Source organism: Harmonia axyridis, chromosome 5 (genome assembly GCF_914767665.1).
Source record: "Harmonia axyridis chromosome 5, icHarAxyr1.1, whole genome shotgun sequence".
NCBI classification, from domain to species: domain Eukaryota; kingdom Metazoa; phylum Arthropoda; class Insecta; order Coleoptera; family Coccinellidae; genus Harmonia; species Harmonia axyridis.
Window position 1 is genome coordinate 5,566,318 of NC_059505.1, and position 27,194 is coordinate 5,593,511.

Here is a 27,194-nt window from a genome sequence, read left to right on the forward strand (position 1 = left end):
TGAATATAAACTTCGGAATTGACACCCACTTATTTTTCAGATGAGAATCCATTGATAGGAAATGGATTATAAGAAGAAGTTCATCTTCGGTAGGGTTGTAGCCAAATGGTCTTTTTGGAAAATCTTCTCGGTCTTTTTCTTCAGGAAATCTGTGACAGTTTCTCATTCTTAGTATATGTCTTGTGCAGTAAAGGTCTTAGAACAGAGCTTTGTGGCATTACTACTTCTACTTGTCTGTTTTGAATATAATGCGTCGTCTATCTTGAGATGGAAATTCCTGTCTCTTAGAAAGTTATTATCAGTCTTATTAATTCGCAGGTTTTGGTGGTTTAGCCTACTATACTCATCTAGAAGGCTAATCCTTCTTGCCAAACTTGGTCGAACACTCTCTCAACATTCGATAGCACCAACCCTGTGGCTTGATTGTTTTGAAATCCTCCAGTAACATATTCGGGTAGATCAAAAAGAATACACAACCATACCAAGCCGATACGTGATGAAGGATTCCATCATAATTCCATTAATTTCTCTGGTCTCTACCAATCAATAGGTAGAATATCCCTAAATTCTACCGCCGTTAGTTGATTGGATCAGGTTGCAATAAGTTCCTTCCATTCAAATTTGCTTGCTGTTAATTCTATCAGCAAAGTGTTGGGTGTAACCTGATAATGCCTACGTTTTGCAGGTTCAATTTACTTGACTTACCCCCTTTCCCTCATCTCTACCAGTTAGTCGTTCACATTATTAATTCGTGAAGAATCAGATTGAGATCAAAGGGTAAAATAGTTTCCAGAATGTACATACATACACATGTTTCGCATAAACCATTTCTAGGTAGATACACGGCGTAAGGCTCCGCCTCAGGCGCCATGAAAATTGAATTTTCAGCTGAATTTCAATGACTCACACTGAAATGCACATATTTATACGGCTATGGGGAATTTTCCTTTCGCATGTTAATGCACTGGGGGGGAACATGACGGGATATGTCAGGAGGGATATTGATGTTACGGAGTAGCACTAGTAGACTTGAAATTTTATATCAACTAGAGTTCATATACGTGTGGCATACGCTGAGAGGTAATAGGAAAATAACTTCGTTGTTTCTATTCCATGAATATATATCAAGGAATTTTATGATTTGGGATGGAGCTTTCATTTCAATGTATTGTGATATATTTTTCTGTATCATCATTTTTTTTTTTTTGAGTCAGAGACACCTATTCCTTCCTATAATGTGAAACATAAATTTATTCTACCTATAGAAGACGCATAACCAGAAATAAAATAGTTCTCACGGTAATACTGCTTCATATTTGATGTACAAATCAAATACATATAAAGGGTTGTCCAATAGGAGTTTTTTTTTGAATAGCGCGATATCTGGACAGCTGCTTGAGACGATGCAGACCTACTAGAATTAGACGCTTTCAAACGTTAGGTGGAAACCTCGAAATTATTGATTTCTTGGTAACTTTCTTCTCTTTTCCCAACAAATTCATTCAGAACAACAATAGTCCAGTAGACAAATACAAAAAAGGTGGATCTGCTGGAAGTTATCCAACACGAGGACCCTGTGCTTACCTGAGGAGGGCCGAAGAACCTCAACATTTCCGGAATTTTTTCATTTTTCTGCTCATAACCTCTAAACTAAGTAGTTATCGACCAAAACGTTCATTTTTAAAGTTGTAGATCATTAAATTCTCTACAATTTTGTATTCAAAAACTTTTTCGCAAACCTAATATCAATTGAGATATAGTCGATCAAATTTATAGTCCAGTAGTCACAGCAAAAGAGGTGGGGTTTGCTGGAAAAAATTTCGAACTTGATGAAACCTCTACAGATTGTTCGGGGGTGTCACTGGACTATTATTTTGATCGACTGTATCTCAATTGATATTGGATTTATGAGAAAGTCTGTGAATGAATTGTAGAGAATTTGGTGGTCTACAACTTTGAAAATGAATGTTCTCGAAAACTACTTAGTTTAGAAGATATGAGCAAAAAACTGAAAAAAGTCAGAAAATGTTGAGGTTTGGCCCTCCTCAAGTTAGCACAGGGTCTTCGTGTTGGATAACTTGACAGTGTCATGCCACAGCACCCTAGAATAACCGGTAGAAGTTTCATTAAGTTCGGAATTTTTCCAGGTAAAATGAATTCATCTACTGGACTACAACAACAATTTGTATATATTTCATTATTCAACCCCACCAATAATTAACCTATCAATCCCTTCAAGTCGCTTCAGGTAGTCTCTACTGAATATGCATCCTCATGCCGAGTTTTTAACACTTTCTCCTTCATTTGCAGCGGTGGCAAGTTCATCAGCACCGGCGAGAAGATCAGGCTGCCAGACGACGTCACGATGGGGTACATAATCGGTAAGTACCCGAGCGAGAGCCACAAAACTGTGTGAATAACAAAGAGGTCCCGGGATTAATTGAGGAAGCGAGTCAATTGGATTAAACTCGGCAATTAGGCCGAATAAGGTCGGCCAAAAGTGACGTGTATGACGTTCTAGTCGCCCGGGGAGATAGGAAACGGCGAACGGGGGAACGGCGAAGTGTCCAGATATCAAGACAAGACTCTGTCTAAGGCCCGTTTCACACGTGTGCGGTTTTGTTCGAACCATTGAGTAAAAAACGTATATAGAGGGAGTATACGCAATTTTTACATGTCCCCAACATGGTTAGATTACGTTCTCGGATTATGTTATATTTTCAAATCCACAATTTTACTATATCGTTATGAATGTATGTTATATTCAATGAAATATATTTATTTGAGTGGTTTTCAATTGAAAATGCAAATTTGAATATTTGGAATCTGATATTTTTCCTAATTGTTGAATTTATAATAAGCAGAATATTCATTATTTTCTGTATCTTACCTGCTGAAATCCAAGGTTTGGCAACTTTTGCTCTCCTAGTGTCATCGGTTGTTTACGTCGTTTCGTGCGCTTGAAGTTTGTTAACTGGATTTGTGATATATTTAGGTATTCATTTCAATATATTTTGAGTTAATATGAAACGTGAAAGCACTATGGGACATAAACAGTGCGTTCTTTGAGGAGAAACTCGCGAATTGAGTGAAATATCGTATCACTGACATGTTTTCATTTCCGCGCGCTGAATGTCAAATTTGATAGTTCATGTTGGAGACAAAATTTACTTATTGAAAATGACATATGCTTCCTCTGTCTATATTCATTACTCTGAGGTTCGAACCTGTCGCTATTCAATTTGCGACTGCCTATGACCGAGTTGTTCGGTGCGATCTAAAGCAGTCTTCCCATTGGCGAATTGCAACATAGGACGTTGAAAGAAAAATTTAATCGATAGTGTTCGCTAGTGTGAACGGTGTTGCGAACCACAAAACTTCTGCTGCTGGTCATGATCCTATTACTGTCGTTCTTTCAGCGAACCCAAAAGTGTAATTTATATGTATATACAGGGTGCGCCACGGTCGACGTTACCTTAGACTTTTACGGAGAAACGAAAGTGTGATTTTATTGAACATTTTTTAACAGTTTTTTAACAATATAGTATTTGAATCAGCCCGAGATGCCCACGATGCAATGGTAATTGGTCATCTATAGAACAGCAACGAATCTGATGTTTAGTTAAATTTTAATAAATTCATAAATTATTTTATCAAAAAAATTTTCGCCGAATATCAATGTCCTAGATATATTACTACTGAAAGTTTGGTTTCTTGGGAAAAAATAAAATGAAATTTCCTTTTTAACGGTATAACATGTTTCTATATCTAAATAATTGTAAGATGTCTTAATTAAAAGCAAGTTTTTATTTGTTCATTGTTCATGAAATAATTTTTGTCGTGATATTGATCCATGAAATGCCATAGAAGTTGTGAAAAATTGAAATCTATAACAGGATCATACCAAGCACAGGTGCTAAAAAGTGGCCAATAAAACAAATTACAAAACGCCTCTCCTGAAAAATCGGAATAGAGACTTATCGGTAAATCTCGCAAAAGGGCAAAACTCTAAATCACCCTTTTTTGCATTCGGTCGATAACCAATTCAACAGGGAATCACGTTACTCTCAAAGCTTAACCAGGAAAATGAGGTAACTAATGAAAATCTGGCGAAACTTTCATTGCACCCGCAGGTTATATCCTCGTATCTAAACGTCAAGATGTCTATGATAGCTATTGGCGTCTCGAAGAATGGTTTCAGAACACGTGTCGATATAATCACCGAGAGCTTCCAAAAAACGTAACTTGAGAACATGTTTCGCAGGAAAGGTTTTACTTGTAAAAAAAGCAGAAAGAATGTTACGGAAATCATCTTGATGTCTTAGTTATCAGGTACTCAACTATTTTCAATAGTTTAAACAAGGAGAATACCTATTTAATTCAAAATTCTTGTAATTCAGGTAGAGTATAAAGGGTTAGTCTTTGACTTGTTTATATAACCGAAGATTCATGAGGTCAAGGAGTTTTTTTCTCTACTATTTTTTTCCGATTCGATTTTTTTCTCACTTAGTATAGCGGGAGTTCTAGTGTTGACCGGACTTTGATGGAACTTTATTTTCGGAAAAGATTCATCATATCAATAAAAATCTATATTCCGAAAATTATTTTCTTCGATTCCATTCCATTTGCGAGATATAACTGAAAATTACATATTTTATGGATTTTCAACAACCTGTATCTTTTCAACCGAGAGTCAAATCTGAAAAACTGTTGAAGGAAAAAGTGTTTCCTTGTATATGTACTTTTTTTCAGCCGTGCCTGTAAATTTCGATCATTGAACACACTCATTTAGAAACCTGTTGACTACGTATTAGCAAATGTGTGTGACATTCCTCCTTTCAAGGAATGCGGAATAGGACAAAAACTATCATAAAAAAATTGAAACCTTGATGATATCCCCCAATTGGAAATCCCTTGTGTAGACGTATTCACTGAAACGAAACCATATATATGTGTGAAACAGGCCTAAGACATAGCCGCTTGATGCCTACTACTGATACGTATGACTTGCCAGGATAGGAACCGACAAACTGGAGAACGATGAGGTGTCCAGATATATGACAAGACTTCCCGCTAATCCATAAGCGGGTAATGTGGGTTCTTCGAGGGTTTGGGGATTGGGTTGGACTTGAGCGGATCTAGGAACACGCGCCTCGTTTCGGGAATCATGTTTATCCAAGCTACGGTATCCGGATGAACGCCTCTTGCCTGCCCTATTGGGGATTATCTCCCGAATTGATTGGAGGGCCTAAGCTTTGGTTCATTAGTCAGATATCGGGGAATATTCGATAATTGATAGAAAGAGCTAATTTCAGACGGAGCAAGTTTCTTTGTTTTCGGTAGTTTTCTGAACTGGAAGAATTGGAACGTTAACAGAAATCGGTTCGAGTAGCCTAGGATAAGATAAGACTTGTTATTTTTTCGTACTCCCCACTTAATTGTGGAAGGCAATGAAAAAACAGTTTTGGGTCGTTTTTAGAGGTAGAAATATAATAATGTTTTTTTTACCGAACATTGAATTATTCTAGAAGAAACGCTATTAATCGTTGTGCAAAGTTGAAATATGATTAGTGAATTGACAGCTTTCAGTAATTTTTTAATAGTGATAAATTCGCTCAAAGCTTAACCAAAGAATGATGGAACTATTAGGCCAATTGACAAGTCTAAGTTCAAACGTGGTGAAATGAGCACCGAGCGAACGCAGTGGACGCCAAAAGAGTCTGTCACCAACGAAAATATCAAAAAAGTTCACAAAATAATTTTGAATGTCCGTAATATATTGTGAATATATCATTTGAACGTGTATATCATATCATCCACGAATATTTGTACATGAGAAAGCTGTGTGCAAAATGGGAGCCGCGCGAGCTCACAATCGATCAAGAGCAAAACGTGTTAATGATTCTGAGCATTGTTGGAAGCTGTTTAAGTGCAATAAACCTGCATTTTTGCGTCGATATGGGACAATGGATGAAACATGGCTTCATCATTTCACTCCGGAGTCCAATCGACAATCAGCTATGTGGACTGCACAGGATAAACCGAATCCAAAGCAAGGAAAAATACAACAGTCAGCTGTCAAGGTTATGGCATCACTATTCTAGAATTCGCAAGGTATAATATTCATTGATTACCTCCAAAAGGGCCTGACCATCAACAGCGATTATTATATAGCGTTATTGGATCGTTCAAATGATGAAGTCGTTAAAAAACGGTCCCATTTGAAAAAAAAAGGTGCTGTTTCATCAAGACCATGTGCCGTGTCACAAATCAATGAAAACAATGGCAAAATTGCATGAAACGGGATTCGAATTGCTTCTGCATCCATCGTATTCGTCAGATCTGGCCCCCAGCGACTTTTTCCTGTTCTCAGATCTCAGAAGAATGCTCGCTGGAAGTAATCGCTGAAACTGAGGCCTATTTTGAGGCGAAAGACAAATCGTACTACAAAAATGGTATCGAAAAGTTGGAAGATCACCATAATCGCTTTATCGCCCTCGAAGGCAACTATGTTGAATAATAAAATTGAATTTGGCCAAAAAAAATGTGTTTTACTATGGAAGACCGGGGACTTTTCAATTGGCAATCAATCATTTTTAGTCCTTCGAGCCAAATCAACTTTATTTGGTCCTTCGAGCCGGATCACACAGTTGGTGTTGGCACATTATGTACCGAGCATGTTGACTCAAATTCATCAACCAAATTCTCAATATTCTGATTTTTAAGATATGTAACTTTTACAGATCCATTCTTCCCCATAGTGAATTCTAATTTTGTTTCGACTGAAATTGAATTGATGTCAATCATATAGTCTAGGTAGTAGTCTAGGTGTTACCATATTGAAAAATAGTTTTTCTTGAAAGATCTTATAAATATCAACTCGATTTTTTTATTGTTTTAAGGAATCTCATTCGTTCTCGTTGAATTTCTAAGCAGGATTGCTTATTCAAAAAATTAAAATTCATCCCATTGAAAACACTTCACTTCAATTCGTACTTAAGAGAACGAATTGTGGAACAAACATCTAATCGACATCCGCAAAAAAAACCTACCGAAGCTGTTACTACGCATTCACCATAAATGAACGTCAGAAATCCCTGACGACCGCTTACAAAACTCGCAACTCTTCTCTCAATCAGCCTCCCTTTATCGCCGCGAAAAATCGGACCTCACGAATTGCCAATCCACATCAGAGCCTAACCTAATTTCTCTCTCTCTCGTTTCCAGAGCATCTACTCAAGAAACCCTTGACTGTCGTGGACCAGTTCCATTCGCATCTGGAGCCGATGAAATTCATCAGGAGGGACATTCTCAAAGATCAGGTCGGTAGATAAGGAGGCACTAACCGTTTCGAATTGATCGAATTAAAAATTAATAGAATAATTTCATTTCCATTCCTCCTCTCCTCTCCGCTCGCTTGCTCTGTACGTCTTAACAAGCGGAGATAACAGAAACTGATAAGTTCCGCTCCGTTTCGAACGAGCCTTGCAGAGCTTATAGGAGGATGGAAATTGACGCTCGACAGATTTTCGACACGATTTCTAGTCTAGTCTGATGAGTCGCATTTGTTTTTTGTTGCAGATTTCGTTCAGCTATTCCAAAAATAAGGAGGAGTGGAACGTTGTGAAGATCGAGGGATTCGATACCAAATACGACACGAACAGGTGAGGATTCAGTTATTTTCTAATTTTCTCTTTGGGCGCTACGTCCCTGAACAAATCGCTCTATGGTTGCGTCACAATGTCTGTAATTTTGAAATTCTAGCCGTTGTTGATCTCAGAGGAATCACTGATTTTGAATTCGTGATTGAATTCAAGAATGTCCGTCCATACGCATGGCCGTAAATACGATAACTCTCAAATAAAAGGCCCTAGAAACTTTGAATTTCATTAATAAGTAAAATCTGACTATTCGGTAAATGAAGGGTCACAAATTTTGTCGTTTCCAAAGTAAACGTGAATAAATCACACTCTCAAATTTTTATTTCAAAATAATTCTTGGACCTTGCCATTATGTGTGGAATAAAACATTATTTAAGTGTCCTCCGCGTGATATCATACAGGATCCGATGAAGTACCTTCCGATGACTAACCAATAATTTGACGGTTGGTGGTTTACAGATAGTCGTTAAGTCCTTTGAGGATAAGGTATCGGCATAAACCTTATCCTACCTAGAACGCAATAAAAAAATCCAAAAGCGATAAATCACAAGATCTTAGCGGACAATTCAAATTGGGGAAACGGAAAATTATGCTTCCTGAAAATATTTCTTTCAATAAAGCAAAAAAGGGTCGTAAAATCGGTAATCATTAGCGATTCATGGATTGGCTTGATATTCAAGCTACTTGGCTCAAGGTCAAGTAGCTTGAATTTGACTTGAAATCAACTCAAGTCAAGTAGTAGTCAGATTAAGTATTTATTAATTAAGTACTTGACTCAACATTGAAAAATTACTACTTGAGTTGATTTCGAGTCAAGCTACTTGAGCTTGAGCTTGAACCAAGTAGCTTGAATATCAAGACAAGCCGTGACTCTCTAGTAATCATTTGGATATTGCGATGAAAATTGACAGTTTGTGTGACAACTTCTTCGTTCCAAATAAGCACGGACCGATCACTCCACCAGACCAAATTTCGCATCATACATTATACTCCCAAATATCTTGGAGTTAGACTTGTTCTTGAATTTCAAGGTCCACTTGAAGAATTTACATTTGAAATTGAAGTCGAGGAATAATATCCTTTGAAAATTAGATGGTTCTTCATGGGGTGCTGATGCCAGCACTATTCGTAGGCCAGCTTAGTCCTTGGTTCTTTCTGCTGTTGAATACTGTTGTTCTGTTTGGTTCAATACTGCACATGTTCATAAATTTTATGCATAGCTCAACGTTTCTATGAGACTTATCAGTGGAACTATTTGATCTACACATTTACGTTGGTTATCAGTGCTGTCACATATACTTCCGTTTATATTCGTAGACAGGTCTCGGTCAAGAAATCTTGTGAAAAATTTCATTTCTACCCGAACTTGTTTCCAATTGTATCTTAACTACCAGATACTAGAACTTTCGAAAAAAAGGCACGCAAACCTTTATTGATGATCACTACCTTCCTTCAATCTAATGAAAGTTACAAGGAAATTTGGCGTTCGGAATGGAGTTCTTGTAATGTCTTCAACAGGTCTGATCGTTGATCCTTCAGAGAAAATTCTAGATTTCAATCTTCCTAGGAAAACTTGGTGAATTTTGAATCAACCTAGAACTGGTCATGGTCGTTGCAATAGTATGCTTTTCAAATGCCATTCTATTGAAAGCCCAATATGAAAGCATGGTGTAAACGAAACCATTGACCACTTGGTAAATCCTTGTCCAAATTAAAATTTCATGGTGGTTTCCAAGCTATCCAGTCAGTTTCAGATTCGTTTTTAGAATGGGTCGCTAACTTCAAAGTAATATAATGCAAACTATCAGGTGTGTATAAGTCTTTCCCGTTTTTTTTTCAAATTTTGAGCCTTTATTGTGAAAAAATGGTTACAAATGAATTATTGAAAGTATTGGCCATCGCTAGCTACAACTTTTCCCCATCTTTCTGGCAACATACGAATCCCGTTGCGAAAAAATTCGACCGGTTTGGCCTCTATCCAGTCATCCACCCATTTTTTGGCTTCCTCGTAGGAATGGAAGTGCTGGTCAGCCAGGCCATGCGTCATCGATCTGAAGAGATGGTAATCAGACGGAGCAATGTCTGGACTATACGGCGGGTGGGGTAGGATTCCCATTTGAGCGTTTCTAAGTATGTTTTCACCGGCTGTGCAACATGTGGGCGAGCATTGTCATGTTGCAAAATAACTTTGTCGTGCTTGTCGGAGTATTGTGGCCGTTTTTCTCGCAGTGCGCGGCTCAAACGCATCAATTGTCGTCGATAGACCTCGCCTGTGATCCTTTCATTCGGTTTCAGAAGCTCATAGTAAACCACACCTAGCTGGTCCCACCATATAAAGAGCATGAGCTTGGCGCCATGAATATTTGGCTTGGCCGTCGATGATGATGCATGGCCGGGTAGTCCCCATGATTTTCTTCGCTTCGGATTATCGTAACGGATCCACTTTTCATCGCCAGTCACGATACGATGCAGAAAACCCTTTCTTTTATGTCGCTGAAGCAGCTGTTCGCAAGTGAAAAAACGCCGTTCGACGTCTCTCAGCTTCAGTTCGTACGGCACCCAATTTCCTTGCTTTTGGATCATTCCCATGGCTTTCAAACGCTTGGAAATGGTTGTTCGGTCAACTCCCAATGCTTCAGCAAGTTCTTCTTGCGTTTGACACGAATCTTCATCAAGCAAAGTCGCCAATTCTTGATCTTCAAAGATTTGCGGCCGCCCGGAACGCTCCTTGTCTTCCACGTCGAAATCGCCACTTTTGAAGCGTCGAAACCATCCGCGAACACTTGAATCATCGACACAACCTTCTCCATAAGCTTCCTGGAGCAACCGATGCGCCTCGGCAGCAGATTTCTTCAAATTGAACCAATAAAGTGAAACTTCCCGCAAATGACGTCGACTCGGCTCAAATTTCGACATTTTCACGATTTCAAAAATTTATGATGCGAAAAAATTTCAACTAATGTGTTAGTGTGGAATTGTTGACAGATGAATAAGCTTTGATTATGACATATGTAACCATTTAATACTCGCACAGTATTGGTGGCGCCATCTCTTACAATAAACGGGAAAGACTTATTCACACACCTGATAACATTCATTACTCCTTTCTAGTCCTCTCCGTTTCGGTTTTCAATTTAATTATCAATTCGTCAATTGTTGGTGAAGAGAAAGGATGGAGAAGATTTTTTTATATGAAATAGGAAGCCCTTCAATATAAATGTGTCTGCTTATTCTGTTTACAAACACACTGCACCTATACGGGGAGACAGGGTTCTTGCTGAGGTTTTTATCTGTGCTCTTGTATATCATACGTTGAAATGTACGATGACCTGTTTACATTTCCTCTGCTAATACTGAGATCTACATCTACACATGCCTTGTTGTTTGAAGTTGATATTTTTTTCGTATTGCTCTATCTCTATATTATCGATCTGTTATGTTTACGAACGCCCAAAAACGGTATCAATACCCCGCCTAAAACGGCGCACCAACTTCTCGGTTTCCCTATAGAACAACGACATAATTAAAAACCCACGATAACTTTCTGAGGTTTACCTCATCAAACCGACATCTATCTCCCCGATACGTCGCCACCCATTACGTCAGCCGTGATTTCTGTGCCCGCGCTCATTAAAAATGGAACACTATGCCCGCTTATCTAAACGCAGCATCTTTTCCCGACCGCTCCGTCGACCGGTCTGAGGGAAAAAACGCCGTCGTTAGTCATCCGCGGGACTAATTGAAACAATTACATCGGGGCTAATCGACCGTTTAGAATCCGACCAAGGAATGGAATATCGGATTAACGGCGGCGTCCGCGTTTCGTTGCGTTAGCGTTCTATTAAATGCCATTAAACGACGGTGCCATTAATGAAGCCGAGGGGGTTCATTTATTATAAAATGTTGGGTAGGTATGTGTGTGTATTTAACCTGAAAACGGAGGCGCTGCAGGTGTGGCCCGAAAGTTCCCGAGAATTCCTATGCTGCTAATGTTGTTTTGCCAGAGACGGGGTGGCCTTAGCTTTTCCGGGATGTTTCCCTTTTCGGGGTGTCCTAAGTGGCCTTTGTGCACTCTGTTTGCAATGGAGGTTTCGCTGGTTTCGATTCCGTTCGGAATGAAAATACGGAAAAGCGCTGATGCCGGTTCAGAAGGTTTCGCGATCTCATTTAGTGAAATAACAATAACTCCATTAGCATAAAAATAAATAGAGCTACTTGAAATAATAACAAAAATAGACAATACTCTTTTCCTACATCTGCTATGGAAAGTAGCATATTCTTCATAGCTTACTCAATTTCCAAACTATGTATTGCTCATACTATGGGAAATATTATTCCACATGGCACTTTGCCCACACCTCGCTTGGTAGACCAATGGAATTGGGCTTTTGAGACGTCGTTCCGCAAGAAATGAATAGATACTCTCAACGAAGGCCATTTTGAATTTAATTGGATACATTGCATTATTTGAATTTGTGCAGTTGTAGGAAAAGTGTAGTGTGTAACATGTTAGGAAAGTCCTTTTCCACACTCGTGTGAGAAGTTGGACTTTCCCCACTTGTTGCACAATATACTATTTCAGGCCCACTACAGCCATTTGGGCCTGCGAAAGACTCTTTGAGAAGACATGGGGCATAAAGCAGCAGTAGTACACCCCATTGTCACCTGTGCATCTCTAGCATGGCGGAGAAAAACCGAAGAGGTCACCAGACGCAGCCGACTGTAGAGGCTGGTCCGTATTGGTGTCACGGGAGCAATACACACAACTCTCACAACAGCGTTTGAGGTTATACTCGAACTACCTCCCTTACACCTACATGTGAGGAAATGTAGCTTGCTGAAAGCAATAAGAATGTCCCGTAATGGGAATCTCTGTCCGGTTTAGACATATGAGGATACTGAATCAATTAGACTCAAAACTCTTGGCAAAACCCTCAGATGTGATGCCAACTATCTTCGATTTCGAAGCACTTTTGAAACGGTCATTGAAGACTATGTCAGTACATTAAACTTAGTAAATCGCTTGGACAAAAAGTCCTCCATTTGGTATACCGATCCGATGGATTAAAATCAGAAAAAGGCATAGTTATGGGGGTATATGGGCCTAAAACGAGGATCTCCAGATACCTGGGAAGTGAGGTCACTATCCTACAAACCGAGACACTAGATTGTGTTCACTTGCGCCCAAGAGTGTCTCAGAAGAAACCTCAGAGAGGTGCGTATTTATATCATTATAGACAGCCAGGCCACACTGAGGTCCTTGGCTATATTGCCCAAGGACTCTGAAAGAATAATCCGGGTCTGGCTTAGGCCAAAAAATTTGTGGTGCTTTCACCGACTTATACCAGAAAGCTCCTGAAGCTACTACGAGCTGAGCTTTGGGTAATGGTGGTACTGCTGAAAGGACACTGTCGGTGCAAATACCTTTGTACCGCATAGTTAAGTCTGAAGATGAGATATGCAGACTCCATGGAAAGGAGGTTGAAACAGCTGAACACATAGTGTGCAAATGCCTGGAGCTGACTGGCCTAAGATCCACTCATATGGAAAAGTCAGTTTTGGATACTCACGAAGTAATAGTCAAGGCTCCTAAGGATGTAGTCGGTTTCGTTAACAGTATCGACGGCCTCCCTGGGTTTGTATGAATAGGTATGGTTAAGAACAAAATATCAATTTGGTCGCAGTTTCCGGTAGGCTAACAGAGCTGTAACGACTCCAATTCTGTGAAATAATAATGATTAAAGACATATATGCATAATACAAAAAATGCGGCAGCAGTACAATAAAACTAGATATACAAAACAGTAGTTAATAATGCAAATAACATTCCCATTGCTCTATCCTACACATCTTTTATTTCGTAACAAAACTCATTTATTATTGCGTTAATGTAAAAGTAAGTGATTCGATGATACCTTCTTGGATCGTTCCATGAGTATATCTTATTTTCACAATGCAACTAGAACCTAGGTAGAACAATTCTAACCTTACCAAGCCTAAAACCAGAAGTATTCTTCCAATTAATGATTTTAAAACATGTCACAAATCCTGTACTTAAAAAAAATTAATCTTTTGAAAATATATCGAAAAAAAGAGGGCTCGTGTGGGATTTGAACCCACGACCTCCAGTTTTCTGATAAAGCCTGGCGCTCTAACCAACTGAGCTAACGAGCCGTTGGAAAGAAACAAATGAAATCAGATTATAAACGAGGAAAATGACTCACCTCTCTATTTTCAGAACAAGCAAGGACATACGAATATCGTAACTGACGCTCATCAATCTGAAACAATACAGATCTCATTCAGATCTTGAAATAATAATACCTAATACTAAATGTTGGAATACAAATATGAATCACAAAACAAAATAATTTTCGATTATGGATCTCGATAATAGGTACATGAATTTTATTATACCATGCCAATTGATTTGATAGATCATTGCATTAATGTTCTCACAGTTGACTCAATTGTCGTTTGCATTAATGAACCAATAAAGACTCCTAATGAATCAAATCAAACTTCGTTATCTAAATATAGTCCATACTTACGCATTTGAAATCATCATGAATTATTTACGCAATGTAATTTTCTTTCGTATTTTCAATTTTTCCCAAATTAACTTAGTTCTCCCCTGCTTGCGAATAGATAATAAATAAATCTAAAGAAAACTTCAGGCTATATTCCCTAATCTATGGAACTGTCTGGTCCCATGCAAACGAAACACAGTTACGGGATAAAAATGGTGCAATACAGTTGCCCTCTATGCTACTATTTTTCACGTCTGTCGGAGTTAGGGAAATAAAAAATGAGTTTGCAGGACAAGCGCGTATATTTGCAAGAGTGATGTTTGAAGAGATGATCTGAATAGGATAGCAATACTTAATGTGGGAGCGTTCTCCATTTGCAAATGTCCCACTTATTTGGTCTAGAACTTTGGGAACTATTAGTTTATTGTAAAGAGGGAAGACCATCACATGATATTCTCGTGATTTGTCAATATTTGTCCAGTGGAGAAAGAAAAAAATAATGTACGGTGTAGCTAAAACGATTGAATGATCAGTAGAAGTTAGGAATATTACTATAATTTGAATTCTCGTTGGAAGGAATTAGAGTTTTGCTTCTTTTTTAATGAATCTTATAGGATTTTTTCACGAATATTTTTAATAGTATATTATTCAATGAGCACATAATAATTACTATTATTCACAAGGGGAATTGCGAATGTTAGCTTTTTGGATCGTCTCTAATGAATATATCTTATTTCCACCCTGCAACTAGAATCTAGGTAGAACAATTCTAACCTAACGAAGGCTGAAAACAGAAGAATTCTTCAAATTTATGATCTTTCAACATGTCACAAATCCTCTACTTGAAAAAAAAAATGAATCTATTGAAATTATATCGAAAAAACGAGGGCTCGTGTGGGATTTGAACCCACGACCGCCAGTTTTCTGATTCAGCCTGGAGCTCTTACCAACTGAGCTAACGAGCCGTTGTGAATCTAGTTGGAAAAACATAGAAATCAACGCGGAAAATGTCCCACTAGGTTATTTTCAGATAAGAACAGAAACGATGGATGGTATTCGTCAACTTGCGATCCTTAATCGAAAGCAGAGTAGGCTGATCATGTTGTGCGATTCTGTGTTTCAATGAGAAATTTTATTTCAGACAAAAATATTTTTGGAGGTAGTGATGGAAGTAGGGTTCCATTTGTTTGGAGTGATGTTTCGATAAATCCAACAATGTTGTGAAGGAATTGTGAAAGCTTTTTGACTTAACACTTCTATCGATTATTTTCCATAAGATAGTGTAAGAGGAGACAGAAACTGAATCACACAAATTGATGAGCCAACATTGTTAGATCATGGATCGCGGGTTGACTCATTCTGTAGACGTAACTTATTCTGTAGACGTATTCTTATGAAGCATGGCGCTCATCTAAAAATAACCTAGTGGGCCTCCTTTATATTCCTGTTTCAACTATAACAGATACAATGGCTCGTTAGCTCAGTTGGTTAGAGCTCCAGGCTGATTCAAACAACTGGCGGTCGTGGGTTCAAATCCCACACGAGCCCTTCTTTTATTTTTTTTAACACCAGTTTTCGAACTGATGGTTGATGTGAGATAACTCAGAATCAGTTCTTGTTGAAGACTGTTCCAATCGTCTTCTTCTTTGTATTTCAAAAAAAATATTTTGTGTCACTTCGAATGTGCAGTGAAATCGAATACGTAAAGAAAAATCCTGCATGAAAAGTATTTCCAAGGAAATAACTCAGGCTTAATAATAAGAAGAAGACCATTTGTAAATGAATACGATATTTCAGATCTTACATCGATGATGATATGATCACCTAGAATAACGTGACAACGCTGAAGAGTCTCATATGGTACTACTTTCTCAGACGGGCATAGTTCTGAATCGACTTCAAAATAGTTATTTATAATACAAGTGCAGAAGGCATTGATATTCTTCCACGAGTTCAAAATTCAAAAACGAGCCACGAAGTGGCGAGTTTTGGAATGAACGAGTGGTAGAATGAGCCTTCTGTACGAGTATTATACACTATTTTCTCTAATTCATTGCATTTTCATTGAAATCAATGAAATATTTCCATGAATATATCTTAGTGATTTTTGCATTGAAAAATGTTGGTTGGCAGAACTGATTTCTTCAAGGCAAATTGATGAATTGACAGATAAAGCCGTGGCGGAAAGTTGGGAGTACCAACATAGAATAATAAAATATAACCATGAAAACTGTGCGTTTCTGATATATTCTCGCACGATTTTGTTCTACAAGATGTGGAAGAATGAACGGAATAACCACAGAATTAGAGAAACACTTTTTCAATCATTTATGTATAGAATCTCTTACAAACACTATCTAGACAGTTTATACATATAAAGTCAAAACTACAGAAAAAAAGAAAAAACAGAGATGAGGAAAAAACAAAAATGCAATTACCATTTCAGTTTTTTCCTCATCTCTGAAAGATCGGGAACAGGAGTCTATTAGTATTTCCAAGAAAATAACTCGGGCTTAAGAGAGGTAATGTGATTTGACTTGGTAGGTACGCATGGAGTACAGCCAAGTAGGAAGAAATCACTTCTGAGCTAACCTGCAAAAAAATGGTATTTCCTAGAAACAAGGTAACTTTGGGGAGGTTAGAATTGTAATGTGGGTTTTAGTAGCATCGTATGTGCAGGGTGGAAACAAGACATACTCATGAGAAGATCTGAAGGGGTTTACAACTGAATCACTAACTTATACATTAACGCAAGATACCTTGTGAATGAATAATGACTTCATCTGAACTCTGTTACTTAATGATAGTCTACAAATAAAGGGTTTATATAACCATTTGGTGGTTTTGAAAGTAACCGTAAATGAAAAACACTTTCTTTTAGAATATTGATCAATATAATGCTTGGACCTTGTCATTATCTATGGAATAAATCATCATTTAAAATGTCCTTCTCACAGGACTCGGTTCCTGTGAGGTAATTTTCGATGACTCGCCGGCACATTTCATGCAATATCTCACCAATAGCTTGACGGATGTTGGTTTTCAGATAGTCAATAGTCTGAGGATTATTTTATAAACACGAAGGTCTAGGTCCTTTGAGTTTGTCTTGCAATAAAGCCGAAACAGGCCTTATTGTGTGACTTGTTGCATCATCTTGTTAGAACCATATCTCTTCCAATTTAATTTCATCAATTTCAGACCAAAATGAAATGGGATTCACTTGGCTATAGCGATGAGAATTGACGGTTTGAGTGACACCATCTTCATTTTCAAAGAAGAACCTTCACTCTAACAGAGCTATCAGTTTCCGCTACGGAGCATATACTACGGAGCGGTCATCATCTTTGGTTGCGAGTTTATTTTATGCTACTTTTCGGTAACATGTTGAGAAACTACATAGTGAGTTGTGACAGTGATTTCGGAACGAAATTTAAATTTCAAATAAAGCAATAACTAAAACTGAAACATATACATTTATTAACATTCTGAAATGTTACTCTGAATAAATTTCCCTTATATGAATAAAAAAGGAATAATACTGTAAGCAAACTTGAGAATACAAATCGATATTAAAACAGAAAATTTTCTCTCATCATAACGTAACCTTCAAGAAGGACCCACAGAATTTATTTCTATCAAGAAAAGGAGCAACCCGTCCAGCAGAGTCAGAGAATACTAACGTTACCAAACTGATATCTATCAGTAGCGGAGCTACTTACGCTATCGATATTTCTGCTGAACGCGCCCGTTGTTAATTTGCTAACCTTCAACTAAAAATATGACGCTTCGGATGACAATTCTGTTTGAGATATGCCATTGAAACATTCAAATCAATACAGAACAGCTGGAGCTGGAAGCAAACTAAAATGAGATTCCTTAAACACCAAGGGAATTCGCCAGTCAAGGCTCATTACGAACTCCCTCTCCGAAAACAACCAACGAAACAAACACGAGAAAAATTTCCTTTTCACCGGGGATTCTATCGACCTGGAATCGCAGCAGTCCTTCGGTCGAGATCGTCACCAAAGGAATAATAAGCGTCGAACGAACGGATGATTAGGCGAATTACCTAGTTCGAAACGGGTCATTCCACCGGCGATGCCGTGGAGCGGACACAGAAAGGAATAATTGGACGTTGGAGCCGAGGGGTCCCATTGTGGACCCGTCACAAACCTGACGTCGCTTATTTGCTACGATGATATCACGGTTTCTGGAGGAACATATGGGGATGGGATAGGAGAGAGGATGACGGGGCCCCCGGGCGCGACAGATTTGCGATTTTATTTCAATATCCGGACTGGGATTCGGCAAAGATGGGAATTGGAAGATTTATGCATAGTCTGCAGCCTCTGGTGTGACTGACGGTTTTTTTTTTTTTTGTGTGTTGGGGATATGAATGACGGAATATTGCTTCCAGCGAACGTCGATGTTCGAACGTTGGCGGCTTGACTTCAATTTTTACGTTTTATAGTGTGTCACTTCGTGAATGTTGATCCTGTTCTTCTAAACTGCCAATAGAGGAAACACTGACTTGTGATTTATTCAGAGCTGCTTTCAACTTTTATACAGGTCTTTATGAAGGTTTTTTGTTATTTTGCGTTCTTGGTCTAAAAAATCATCACATTTCAAATGATTCAATTTTCCAACTTTAGATTCGTCACTTCGTATACGATGAAGAACGAGCATCCTATTCTTCTGAACTACTAATTTAAAACTCATGATTTTATGTTTTATTCACAACTTTTTTGCGGTGAAATTCCAGACCAACTCTCTAAAGTTGTGTGTTATGATTTTCATTAGTTTTCGCGCTCTTATTATATGGAAGATTCCAAAGGTTATAACTTGAGTTGTATCCAATTATTTTTCTCATTTGTTGCTTTCTCATTCTAGTTCTTACATATCTACAAACATTCCTTTGTCAAAATCTGGACTGGGATTTGCTAAAGATGAGAATTGGAAGATTTATGCATAGTCTGCAGCCTCTGGTGTGACAGACGGAATTTTTTTTTTTTTTGTGTTGGGGATATGAATGACGGAATATTTCTTCCAGCGAACGTCAATATACGAACGTTTGCGGTTTGACTTCAATTTTCACGTTTTATAGTGTGTCACTTCGTTAATGTTGATCCTGTTCTTCTAAACTGCCAATAGAGGAATTTCAATGATATATGGGTCTTAAAACATCAGTAACAGATTGAGTCTCTTCAAACTGTAACTGTCTTACCAATTGTACGCCCAGATGAACGATAATGTCGACCATAATCTTCCTATAATTCACCCAAAGTACATAACACATAATCATTATTTTTGTAGCAAATCTCCACAAATTTTACACGTTCAGCAGTAAATAAACGATTCATATTGTTAAATGGATAGCCTTCAGCTTTGGATGACAGGTCTTTTTGATATATGTCATTGAAACAGGACTGTGAAATTTAGACCACGACATGGGTATATCAGTTCGTAAATAAAGCATGGAATTGCTATTTTTCTGAACTGACAATGAGGTGAACACTTGGTTATGCTTTCATATTTTATTCACAGCTGTTTCCAGCACATTTTTCTAGGGAATAATAGCGCAAAAACCTATTCTCTCTGTTATTTGCTGCTTTCATATTATAGTTTTCGAATTTCCACAAAATTCCTATTTAAATCTCCGGATTTCAGATACGGCAAATATTGAGAAATGTATGCATAGTCTGCAGCCTCTGATATGACAGTCGGAACATTCTTTTCCTTATTGGAGATGTGAATGAAGGAATATTGCTTCTAGAAAGCGCCAATATTCGAACGTTAGCGCTTTGGCTACAATTTTCCAATTTTCTATTCTGTCACTTTGTAAACGTTGAAGTTTAAATAGCCTATTACTCTGAATTGCCAATTCCAAATGCACTGGCTTATGCTTTTATTTCTTATTCACAGCTGTTTGTGGTGAGTTTCCCTCGAATTTGTTTCAGAAATTCATCTCATTTAGAAAGCATCGACTTATATTTTTTCAACATCATATTTATTTTTATTATTTCCTGGTTCATTGTTGTTGTTCTTAAATCTCTCCAGAATTCATTGACTGGATCTAGATTCAACAAATGAATAGCCCGTTATTTGGTCAGCTGTCACTTTTGAAGCTGTTATCTTTTGATGAGTAAAAACTACGCCATAACTAACTGACAGAATAATTGGGCATTAAATTAAACGAAGAATCGATTTCTGAATAAATATTTTGGTCATTGAAAATCTTGTTGATTGTAATTTATCGTAATTCTCATATTCAAAATGAATTTCCATCGAGTAAACAGAACTATCAATTTTTTTCGAATCAAAACTGTAAACATCATGGTGCTATAGTATGGCGAAACCATACATATTCTCTAGATATCATTAACTGAAAGTTTTGCAATAATTTTAATATGGATGAAACCAAAATTCTACCTCATAATCCATTCACATGTACTTAAAGAATACGGAGAAATATAAAAATGATCGTTTAACAACTGTTTCTTTTGTTCCAGGTTTCTCTCCCTGCATTGTTTCCTGTTTCCAGAAACCCGATTCTGCCCCAGATGATACGAAAAAAAACCTTTGGAACGACACCGCACATCGTCGAAGTTTCTCGAACAGACTTTGACAAAGGGTCATCATCAACTCGACCATTGTAACCCGAAAGAGCGGCAATCATTGACGATGAATCGTCCGAAAAAGTGAAGAGGCAAAATAAGATACTTCACGCTCTAGGGCGTCATTTTCAGATGATTAAACCGAGAAATGGACACGTGCACTGGCGGTCTGAATTCCTGCAAATCATCTTTGTTATCTGTGATTTTGTATATAGGCAATGGATAGTTGTGTAACATTTCATTAGTGTTTTTATGAAGATTAACTGTACCTCCTTCGATAACCAATTAACTAGTCTAGTAGGATGAAGGAACTTCATCCATTTTTTTTCTTTTCATAATCGGTTATTCCTTATGTCTTGAATTCTGGGATATGGTCGAATGTCAACTGCCATTGATTGAAACTAAAGTCTGTTGTTCCAAAAACAATTTTTTAATTGCCTTTTCTTCTCAGTTAAACCAAAAGTGAGAATCATCTCCGTTTTATATCGATGTGAATCATAATAACTTAGAACTTAGAGGAAAACATCTTTCAACTCAATACAAAAAAAAGGATGAAAATGTCAAAGTAGTTGTCAATTAACCACTTATGTAATTGTCGCAGCAATTCATACCAAATGGCGTAACTTTGGGTCTTCATCATAATCAAGAAATAAATGGAAGGAAAAGAATAAGTCAGTATCTTCTGAAAGCTGAAACCTAGAAAAAAAGGCGATTTCGAACATTTTTTATAGGAACAACAGACCTTATCTGATATCTATAAAAACCCCAAAATTCTCCCAAATCAATGTCAAGTGTCATTAGGTACATTCAATATTTCTATGTCAATGATAATGACATTTTATTACTAATTGAATAATTACCTTCGAGTGTTTATTCTCTAATCTTTAACGAATTCAATGAATTAATACAACCAAGAATAGCAACATAATCAAACAGAACTAACTTTAATGTAATTTGTGATATGATTTCTGTAAATGTAAATGTAGGTAGCTGTTTTTAACCTCCATATTATTTTATGTATATATTTAGATGCTGAGTGCAATAGAAAATGTGTATCGACACAGCTCAATAATGTTTATATGAATATAGTGTATAAAGGTATAATTTGGTTGATAACTGTATGATTTTATTTTTAATTATGTTCTGAATTATTATTATATGAGAATAAAAATTATTGGAATTATAAAAATTGTTTTTTTCGAATATTCCTAGATCTAAGAGGCTCCGCAGTTCGTCACACACTGTATATCTAAATTTAGAAGTCCGAACCGACAGTCACCACATAGAACATTCAGTAGGGTATAAATTATCAGTCTTCTGTGTTCACAAAAAAATATATCATGATACAAGTGTAAATGTGAAACTTAGCATGCGCAACAGGTTTGAGGACACGATGCAAAGTGTAGAGTGTAGCAAATGCCGTGTATCATAGTCTACCGAAGTTAGAGAAAAATTTTGATTATCTCAGGAATGGAAAGAAATTGTTTCTGATTTACAGGTTTTCACTCGCAAAATGCGTTTCACTTCATTCTAAACAGTTTTGGTTCAGTGTCTGTGTCCACTCATCTTTAACTTTTAAAATTCTCATCCGAATTTGATGATAAGTATCCAATTTTGGCTATAGATGCTGCTAGATATAAGATCTAGATCTCCACAAGAATATGCTACACCTCCTCTCTGGATTCCTTAGAAGGCATTGCCGCCTCAGAAAGCACCTCATGAGAATATGTCTAGCAGAAAACGACGAGTGCAGATTCTGTGAAGAGGAGGAAGAAACTCCTGGTGACGGAAAGCCTCGCCATCACTAGCCAACGAAAAAAAAATACTTTGGACAAGATACTTGTAGAAGTGAGGAAGTAATCCCCTGGAAGCCATCCTAGGCAATGGATGGAATTCTAGAACTGGAGGGCGAGCTGTAGACTACGACGACAACATCTCTGATAGAGGGCACAATTATAGACCATCTAGTCGCGGTGAAATGAACTCTCCTTCAGTCTAACCTAAAATAATCTGCACAACGTCCTTCGTTTCAGAGCCATTGTTCTTGTACTCGAGAATCAGTCTCCTAATGCAATTAATCCAATATGGCGGTCCTGGACCTGGTTTTTCTGTCTTGGCCTGAATGAAAAACTACCTTTTCATAATCCAATAATGCGAATTCACTCAGTTTTCCATAACTTTCACGTTGCCGCACTCTAAACATAATCGCAGCCCCAATACGTAAAGAAAAACACAAAAACAAAAGAATAGCAACCAAAGACAATATGGAAACCGAGACTTGATGTTCTAAGAAATATACCAGATAATTTCATTTGCAACAAGTAAAACGTCAGATTTTCCATTGCTTCAAGAATATTTTGAATGAGAAGTTAATCTATTAAAACTGTCAACTAATTGAGAGGAAACATCAGCACGTCACTACTCGGTGCAAAACGAAATAAGAGGTATTTCTTCGTACAAATCAACGATTTTTATGGGGTGTTTGCATGATCTCTTTATAATAATATACATTATAGTATTCGTTTTTCGTAAAAAATCCTTCAAAAAATTATTAAAAAAGAAGCAAAACTCCAATTTTGTGGAAATGTATAAAAAGACTAGTGAAGTAAAACCTTTCTGTGAAAGTTGGAACTATTATAATATTCCTTACTTCTACTGATCATTCAATAATTCTGTCAACTCTGCAAATTATTTTGATTTCTCGTCTTCTGGGCAAATATTGAAAATCACGAGAAAGTCACGTGGTGGTGTTCCGCCTTAAACATTTCTGCCAAGTTTGGTCAAAAAATTCGAACGCCTTCTTGGTGTTGCATTGTTTTATATCTCAGAGTATAAAAACAAAACGAGTTAAGCTAAAGTTAAAAACCTGACTCTAAACTAATTTCCTTACGAAACGGCTACAAAAAAATGCAATTATTCTCAATTCTAACCCAGGGGGTCGAAAGTTAATGCCTTTACTGAACCGGACCCCCAATTAACAAGCCATCCGGACAATTTCACCCTACTCTTCATTATTCTTGCATCATTCTCGCGATCTGTATAACGAAAAGTTCAACACGGGCAAGGGCAGGACGAGGGAACGGGCTAGGAGAATTCTAGTGTTCTATAAGCCAGTTTTTGCATGTACAGGGTGGGCAAATTTCGATGTTTAAACACTACAACTTTTAAACCAGAGGAGATAGACAAAATCTGATACCCCATTCTCGGTCTCTTTTTCTGAGAAAATAACAAGGATAGTATTCATTTTTGGCCACCTTCTTTTGTTTTCGAGTTATTAGCGAACATTGTAAAAATGGCCATATCGAAAAACATTTATATCTCCGCTAATACTGATGATAGAGCTCTGAAATTAAAACACTATACAGGCACTTTTTTACGTAGAATCCAGTGGAGTGCTCGTATTTTCAAAAGGGTTCTTAATTACGAAGCTATGACCCAAAGTTATGTTTTTTCAAATGGGAACACTAGATTTCTGTGACATTTTTTGAAAGCTTATTTTTTCCTGATTTCAAAAATATATAACATCGTATGATTCGTGTCAATATAAATAATAGAAAATGATCAAAAACCTTTTTTCACCTAAGAGTCTCAATATTTCTATGATTTCAACTGTTGAAGGGCACAGAAAAATTGAGCTTTCTATAAAAAGAGCAGTGTCCTTTCGTCAATATGATTATTTCTATGCTTTCCACTAATTTCTACAAAATTCGAATTAAGATATGTTTTATAAATTTTTTATCTAAAAATTGATTTGGAAATAACGAAAACATCCACAAGATCGAATGTTTCAATCGAAAGAGTTGTATTGGGATGGATGTAACAGAAGATTATTTACATAGATCTCTTGAATGAATACGCACAAGAACCAATCCATTTTAAATAGCATATGAAACAAAACAACGCATATATGATTGAACTCAACAATTTAATTACGAAGGGAACAAACAAGAAATAATATTTAACCTAATAATGACAACAATTGCACAATGCACAGTCGACACCACTTCTTGACATTTCGCACCGAATTCAATAGATGAATATTTGAAACTGTGTTTAAGCTACCTAGGAAATTTTTTCCGAGTTCATTTATATTTTCGAAACTATTTTTATAAAATAAATCTAGATTCGAATTTTGGAGAAATTAGTAAAAATCATACAAATAATCAGATTGACGGAAAGACACTGTCCTTGTTATAGAAAGCTCAATTTTTCTGTGTTCATCAACAGTTGAGACCATAGAAATATTGAGACTCTCAGGTAAAAAAGGTTTTTTGAACATTTTCTGTTATTTATTTCAATACAAATCATACGATGTTATATATTTTTGAAATCAGAAAAAATTAGCTTTCAAAAAATGTCACAGAAGTCTAGTGTTCCCATTTGAAAAAACATAACTTTGGGTCATAGCTTCGTAATTGAAAACCTTTTTGAAAATACCAGCTCGCCACTGGATTCTATGTGAAGAGTGCCTGTATAATGTTTTCATTTCAGAGCTCTATCATCAGTTTTATCGGAGGTATAAATGTTTTTCGATATCGCAATTTTTCCAATTCTCGCTTATAATTCGAAAACAAAAGAAGGCGGCCAAAAATTAATACTACTCCTGTTGGTTTCTCAGAAAAAGAGACCGAAAATGGGGTATCAGATTTTGTCTATCTCCACTGGTTTAAAAGTTGTAGTTCTAAAACATCGAATTTTGCCCACCCTGTACAACGAAAAGTTCAACACGGGCGAGGGCAGGACGAGGGAACGGGCTAGGAGAATTCTAGCGTTCTATAAGCCAGTTTTTGCATGTACAATTCCCATTATGCTGCCTACAATCTCAGCCACTAATTTGAGTACTGGTTAAGGGGATGCCGTACAGCGACACATTTAATTAGAAGGGAATGATCGATGGCCAAACTTCCCGTGTATAAACAATTCGGGTGGAATGATGAACTTTCTCAGAGAGGGCTGCCGCGCAAAGGGTAGAGCTCTGTACAATTGATTGATCGAATCGAATTAGGTTGCCGTTCGGAAAGGTCTGAATTTGAGGCCGGGAAATCAATCAGTTGTTTTGATTACGACTTCAAATTAGTAGCAAGTTGACATTTAATTTTGATAGGTAGGGTTGGAAACGATTTGTCAAAGATTGGCTTACTACAATTTTCTTCATGCAATTTGAAAAATGGAATACGGTTTTTCTCCGATTGACAGCAAATATTGATTTTGCAGACACATATCAATCAGCAAAGAATTACTTTTCCTGCCTAGGCATTAAAATGATTGTTCTCAATGCGAATTGACAATCAATATTTTTTGTCACCTTCCTTATTTCTGGAGGAGTAAGTATTTCTAAGTCACTATCGTTGTCCATAATATAAATATATCCGATATTTTTCCAAAAAACTGGCTGATATTTCATAAATTGTCAAACTATAATTATCATGGACATTTTTATTGCAACCAATCATTCCAACATTAGCGATTTCTATCAAATTTCATTTCAATTTACCACTACAGGAAAAATGAAAAGATTGTGGGAATTGTAATGATTTGCAAATACAATATCCAACATGTATTAGGACAATTGAAAAGTCCCCGGTCTGATGCACACATGGCGGTGGTATTAAATCCATATGATTTTTAGTTAGTACCAACCTTTAAACGATACGTGTCAAAATTTGACAGCAGTCCGACCAGTTTGTGAGATATTGCGTTGTGGGTGTAGCTACTATTGTTATTTGAAAAAAAGTTGGAAAAAAAAAGAATTTCGTGTGCTGATAAAATATTGCTCTTTGAAGGGAGAAAATACAGTTGAAGCAATATCTTGGCTTGAAGGAGAGTGTCCGGGGTCTGCACCAGGAAAATCAACCATCATTGATTGGTAAGTTTAAACGTGGTGAAAGACGGCCAACGCAGTGGATGCCCAAAAGAGGCTGTCACCGACGAAAAAATAAAAAAAGTTCAAAAAATAATTTTGAATGACCGTAAAATGAAGTTGATCGAGATAGCAGACATTGTGAAGAAATCATCTAAACGTGTACATCATATCAGTCACGAATACATGAGGAAGCTGTGTGCAAAATGTCGCACGAATCACAATCGATCGAAAGCAACAACGTGTTAATGATTCTGAGCAGTGTTTGAAGATGTTTTAGTGCAATAATTCTGAATTTTTGCGACGATATGTGATAATGGATGAAACATTGCTCCATCATTTCACTCCGAAGTTCAATCGACAGTCAGCAGAGTGGACTGCTCACGATGAACCGAATCCAAAGCGAGGAAAAACACAACAGTCAGCTGGCAAGGTTATGGTATCAGCATTATTAGATTGTTTGAAGGATGAAATCATTAATAAACGGCCCCATTTGACAAAAAAAGGTGCTGTTTCATCAAGACAATGA

At 37.1% G+C, this 27,194-nt stretch overlaps 1 protein-coding gene, 1 long non-coding RNA gene and 2 other non-coding genes across 4 annotated transcripts in view; 2 read left to right on the forward strand and 2 right to left on the reverse strand.

The window, feature by feature from the left end:
• LOC123679797 (fringe glycosyltransferase) overlaps nt 1–21,994 on the forward strand; it is a 159,064-nt gene extending 137,070 nt beyond the window's left edge. Inside the window, exons 7-10 of the mRNA XM_045617287.1 lie at nt 2,311–2,381; nt 7,228–7,322; nt 7,582–7,664; nt 20,701–21,994. Of these exons, the coding sequence (XP_045473243.1) occupies nt 2,311–2,381; nt 7,228–7,322; nt 7,582–7,664; nt 20,701–20,755 (304 nt within the window). The 3' untranslated portion in view covers nt 20,756–21,994. The remainder of the gene's footprint in view (nt 1–2,310; nt 2,382–7,227; nt 7,323–7,581; nt 7,665–20,700) is intronic.
• Nucleotides 13,416–27,194, reverse strand: part of LOC123679801 — a 67,151-nt gene continuing 53,372 nt past the window's right edge. The window contains exons 2-3 of the long non-coding RNA XR_006747435.1: nt 13,886–13,942; nt 13,416–13,657 (exon numbers count right to left, since the gene is read on the reverse strand). This is a non-coding gene — a long non-coding RNA (uncharacterized LOC123679801). The remainder of the gene's footprint in view (nt 13,658–13,885; nt 13,943–27,194) is intronic.
• Nucleotides 15,078–15,156, reverse strand: Trnaf-gaa. Its single transcript is given in 2 exon segments — nt 15,078–15,113; nt 15,119–15,156. It is a non-coding gene; the product is annotated as a tRNA-Phe (tRNA).
• Nucleotides 15,661–15,739, forward strand: Trnai-gau. The gene is given in 2 exon segments: nt 15,661–15,698; nt 15,704–15,739. It is a non-coding gene; the product is annotated as a tRNA-Ile (tRNA).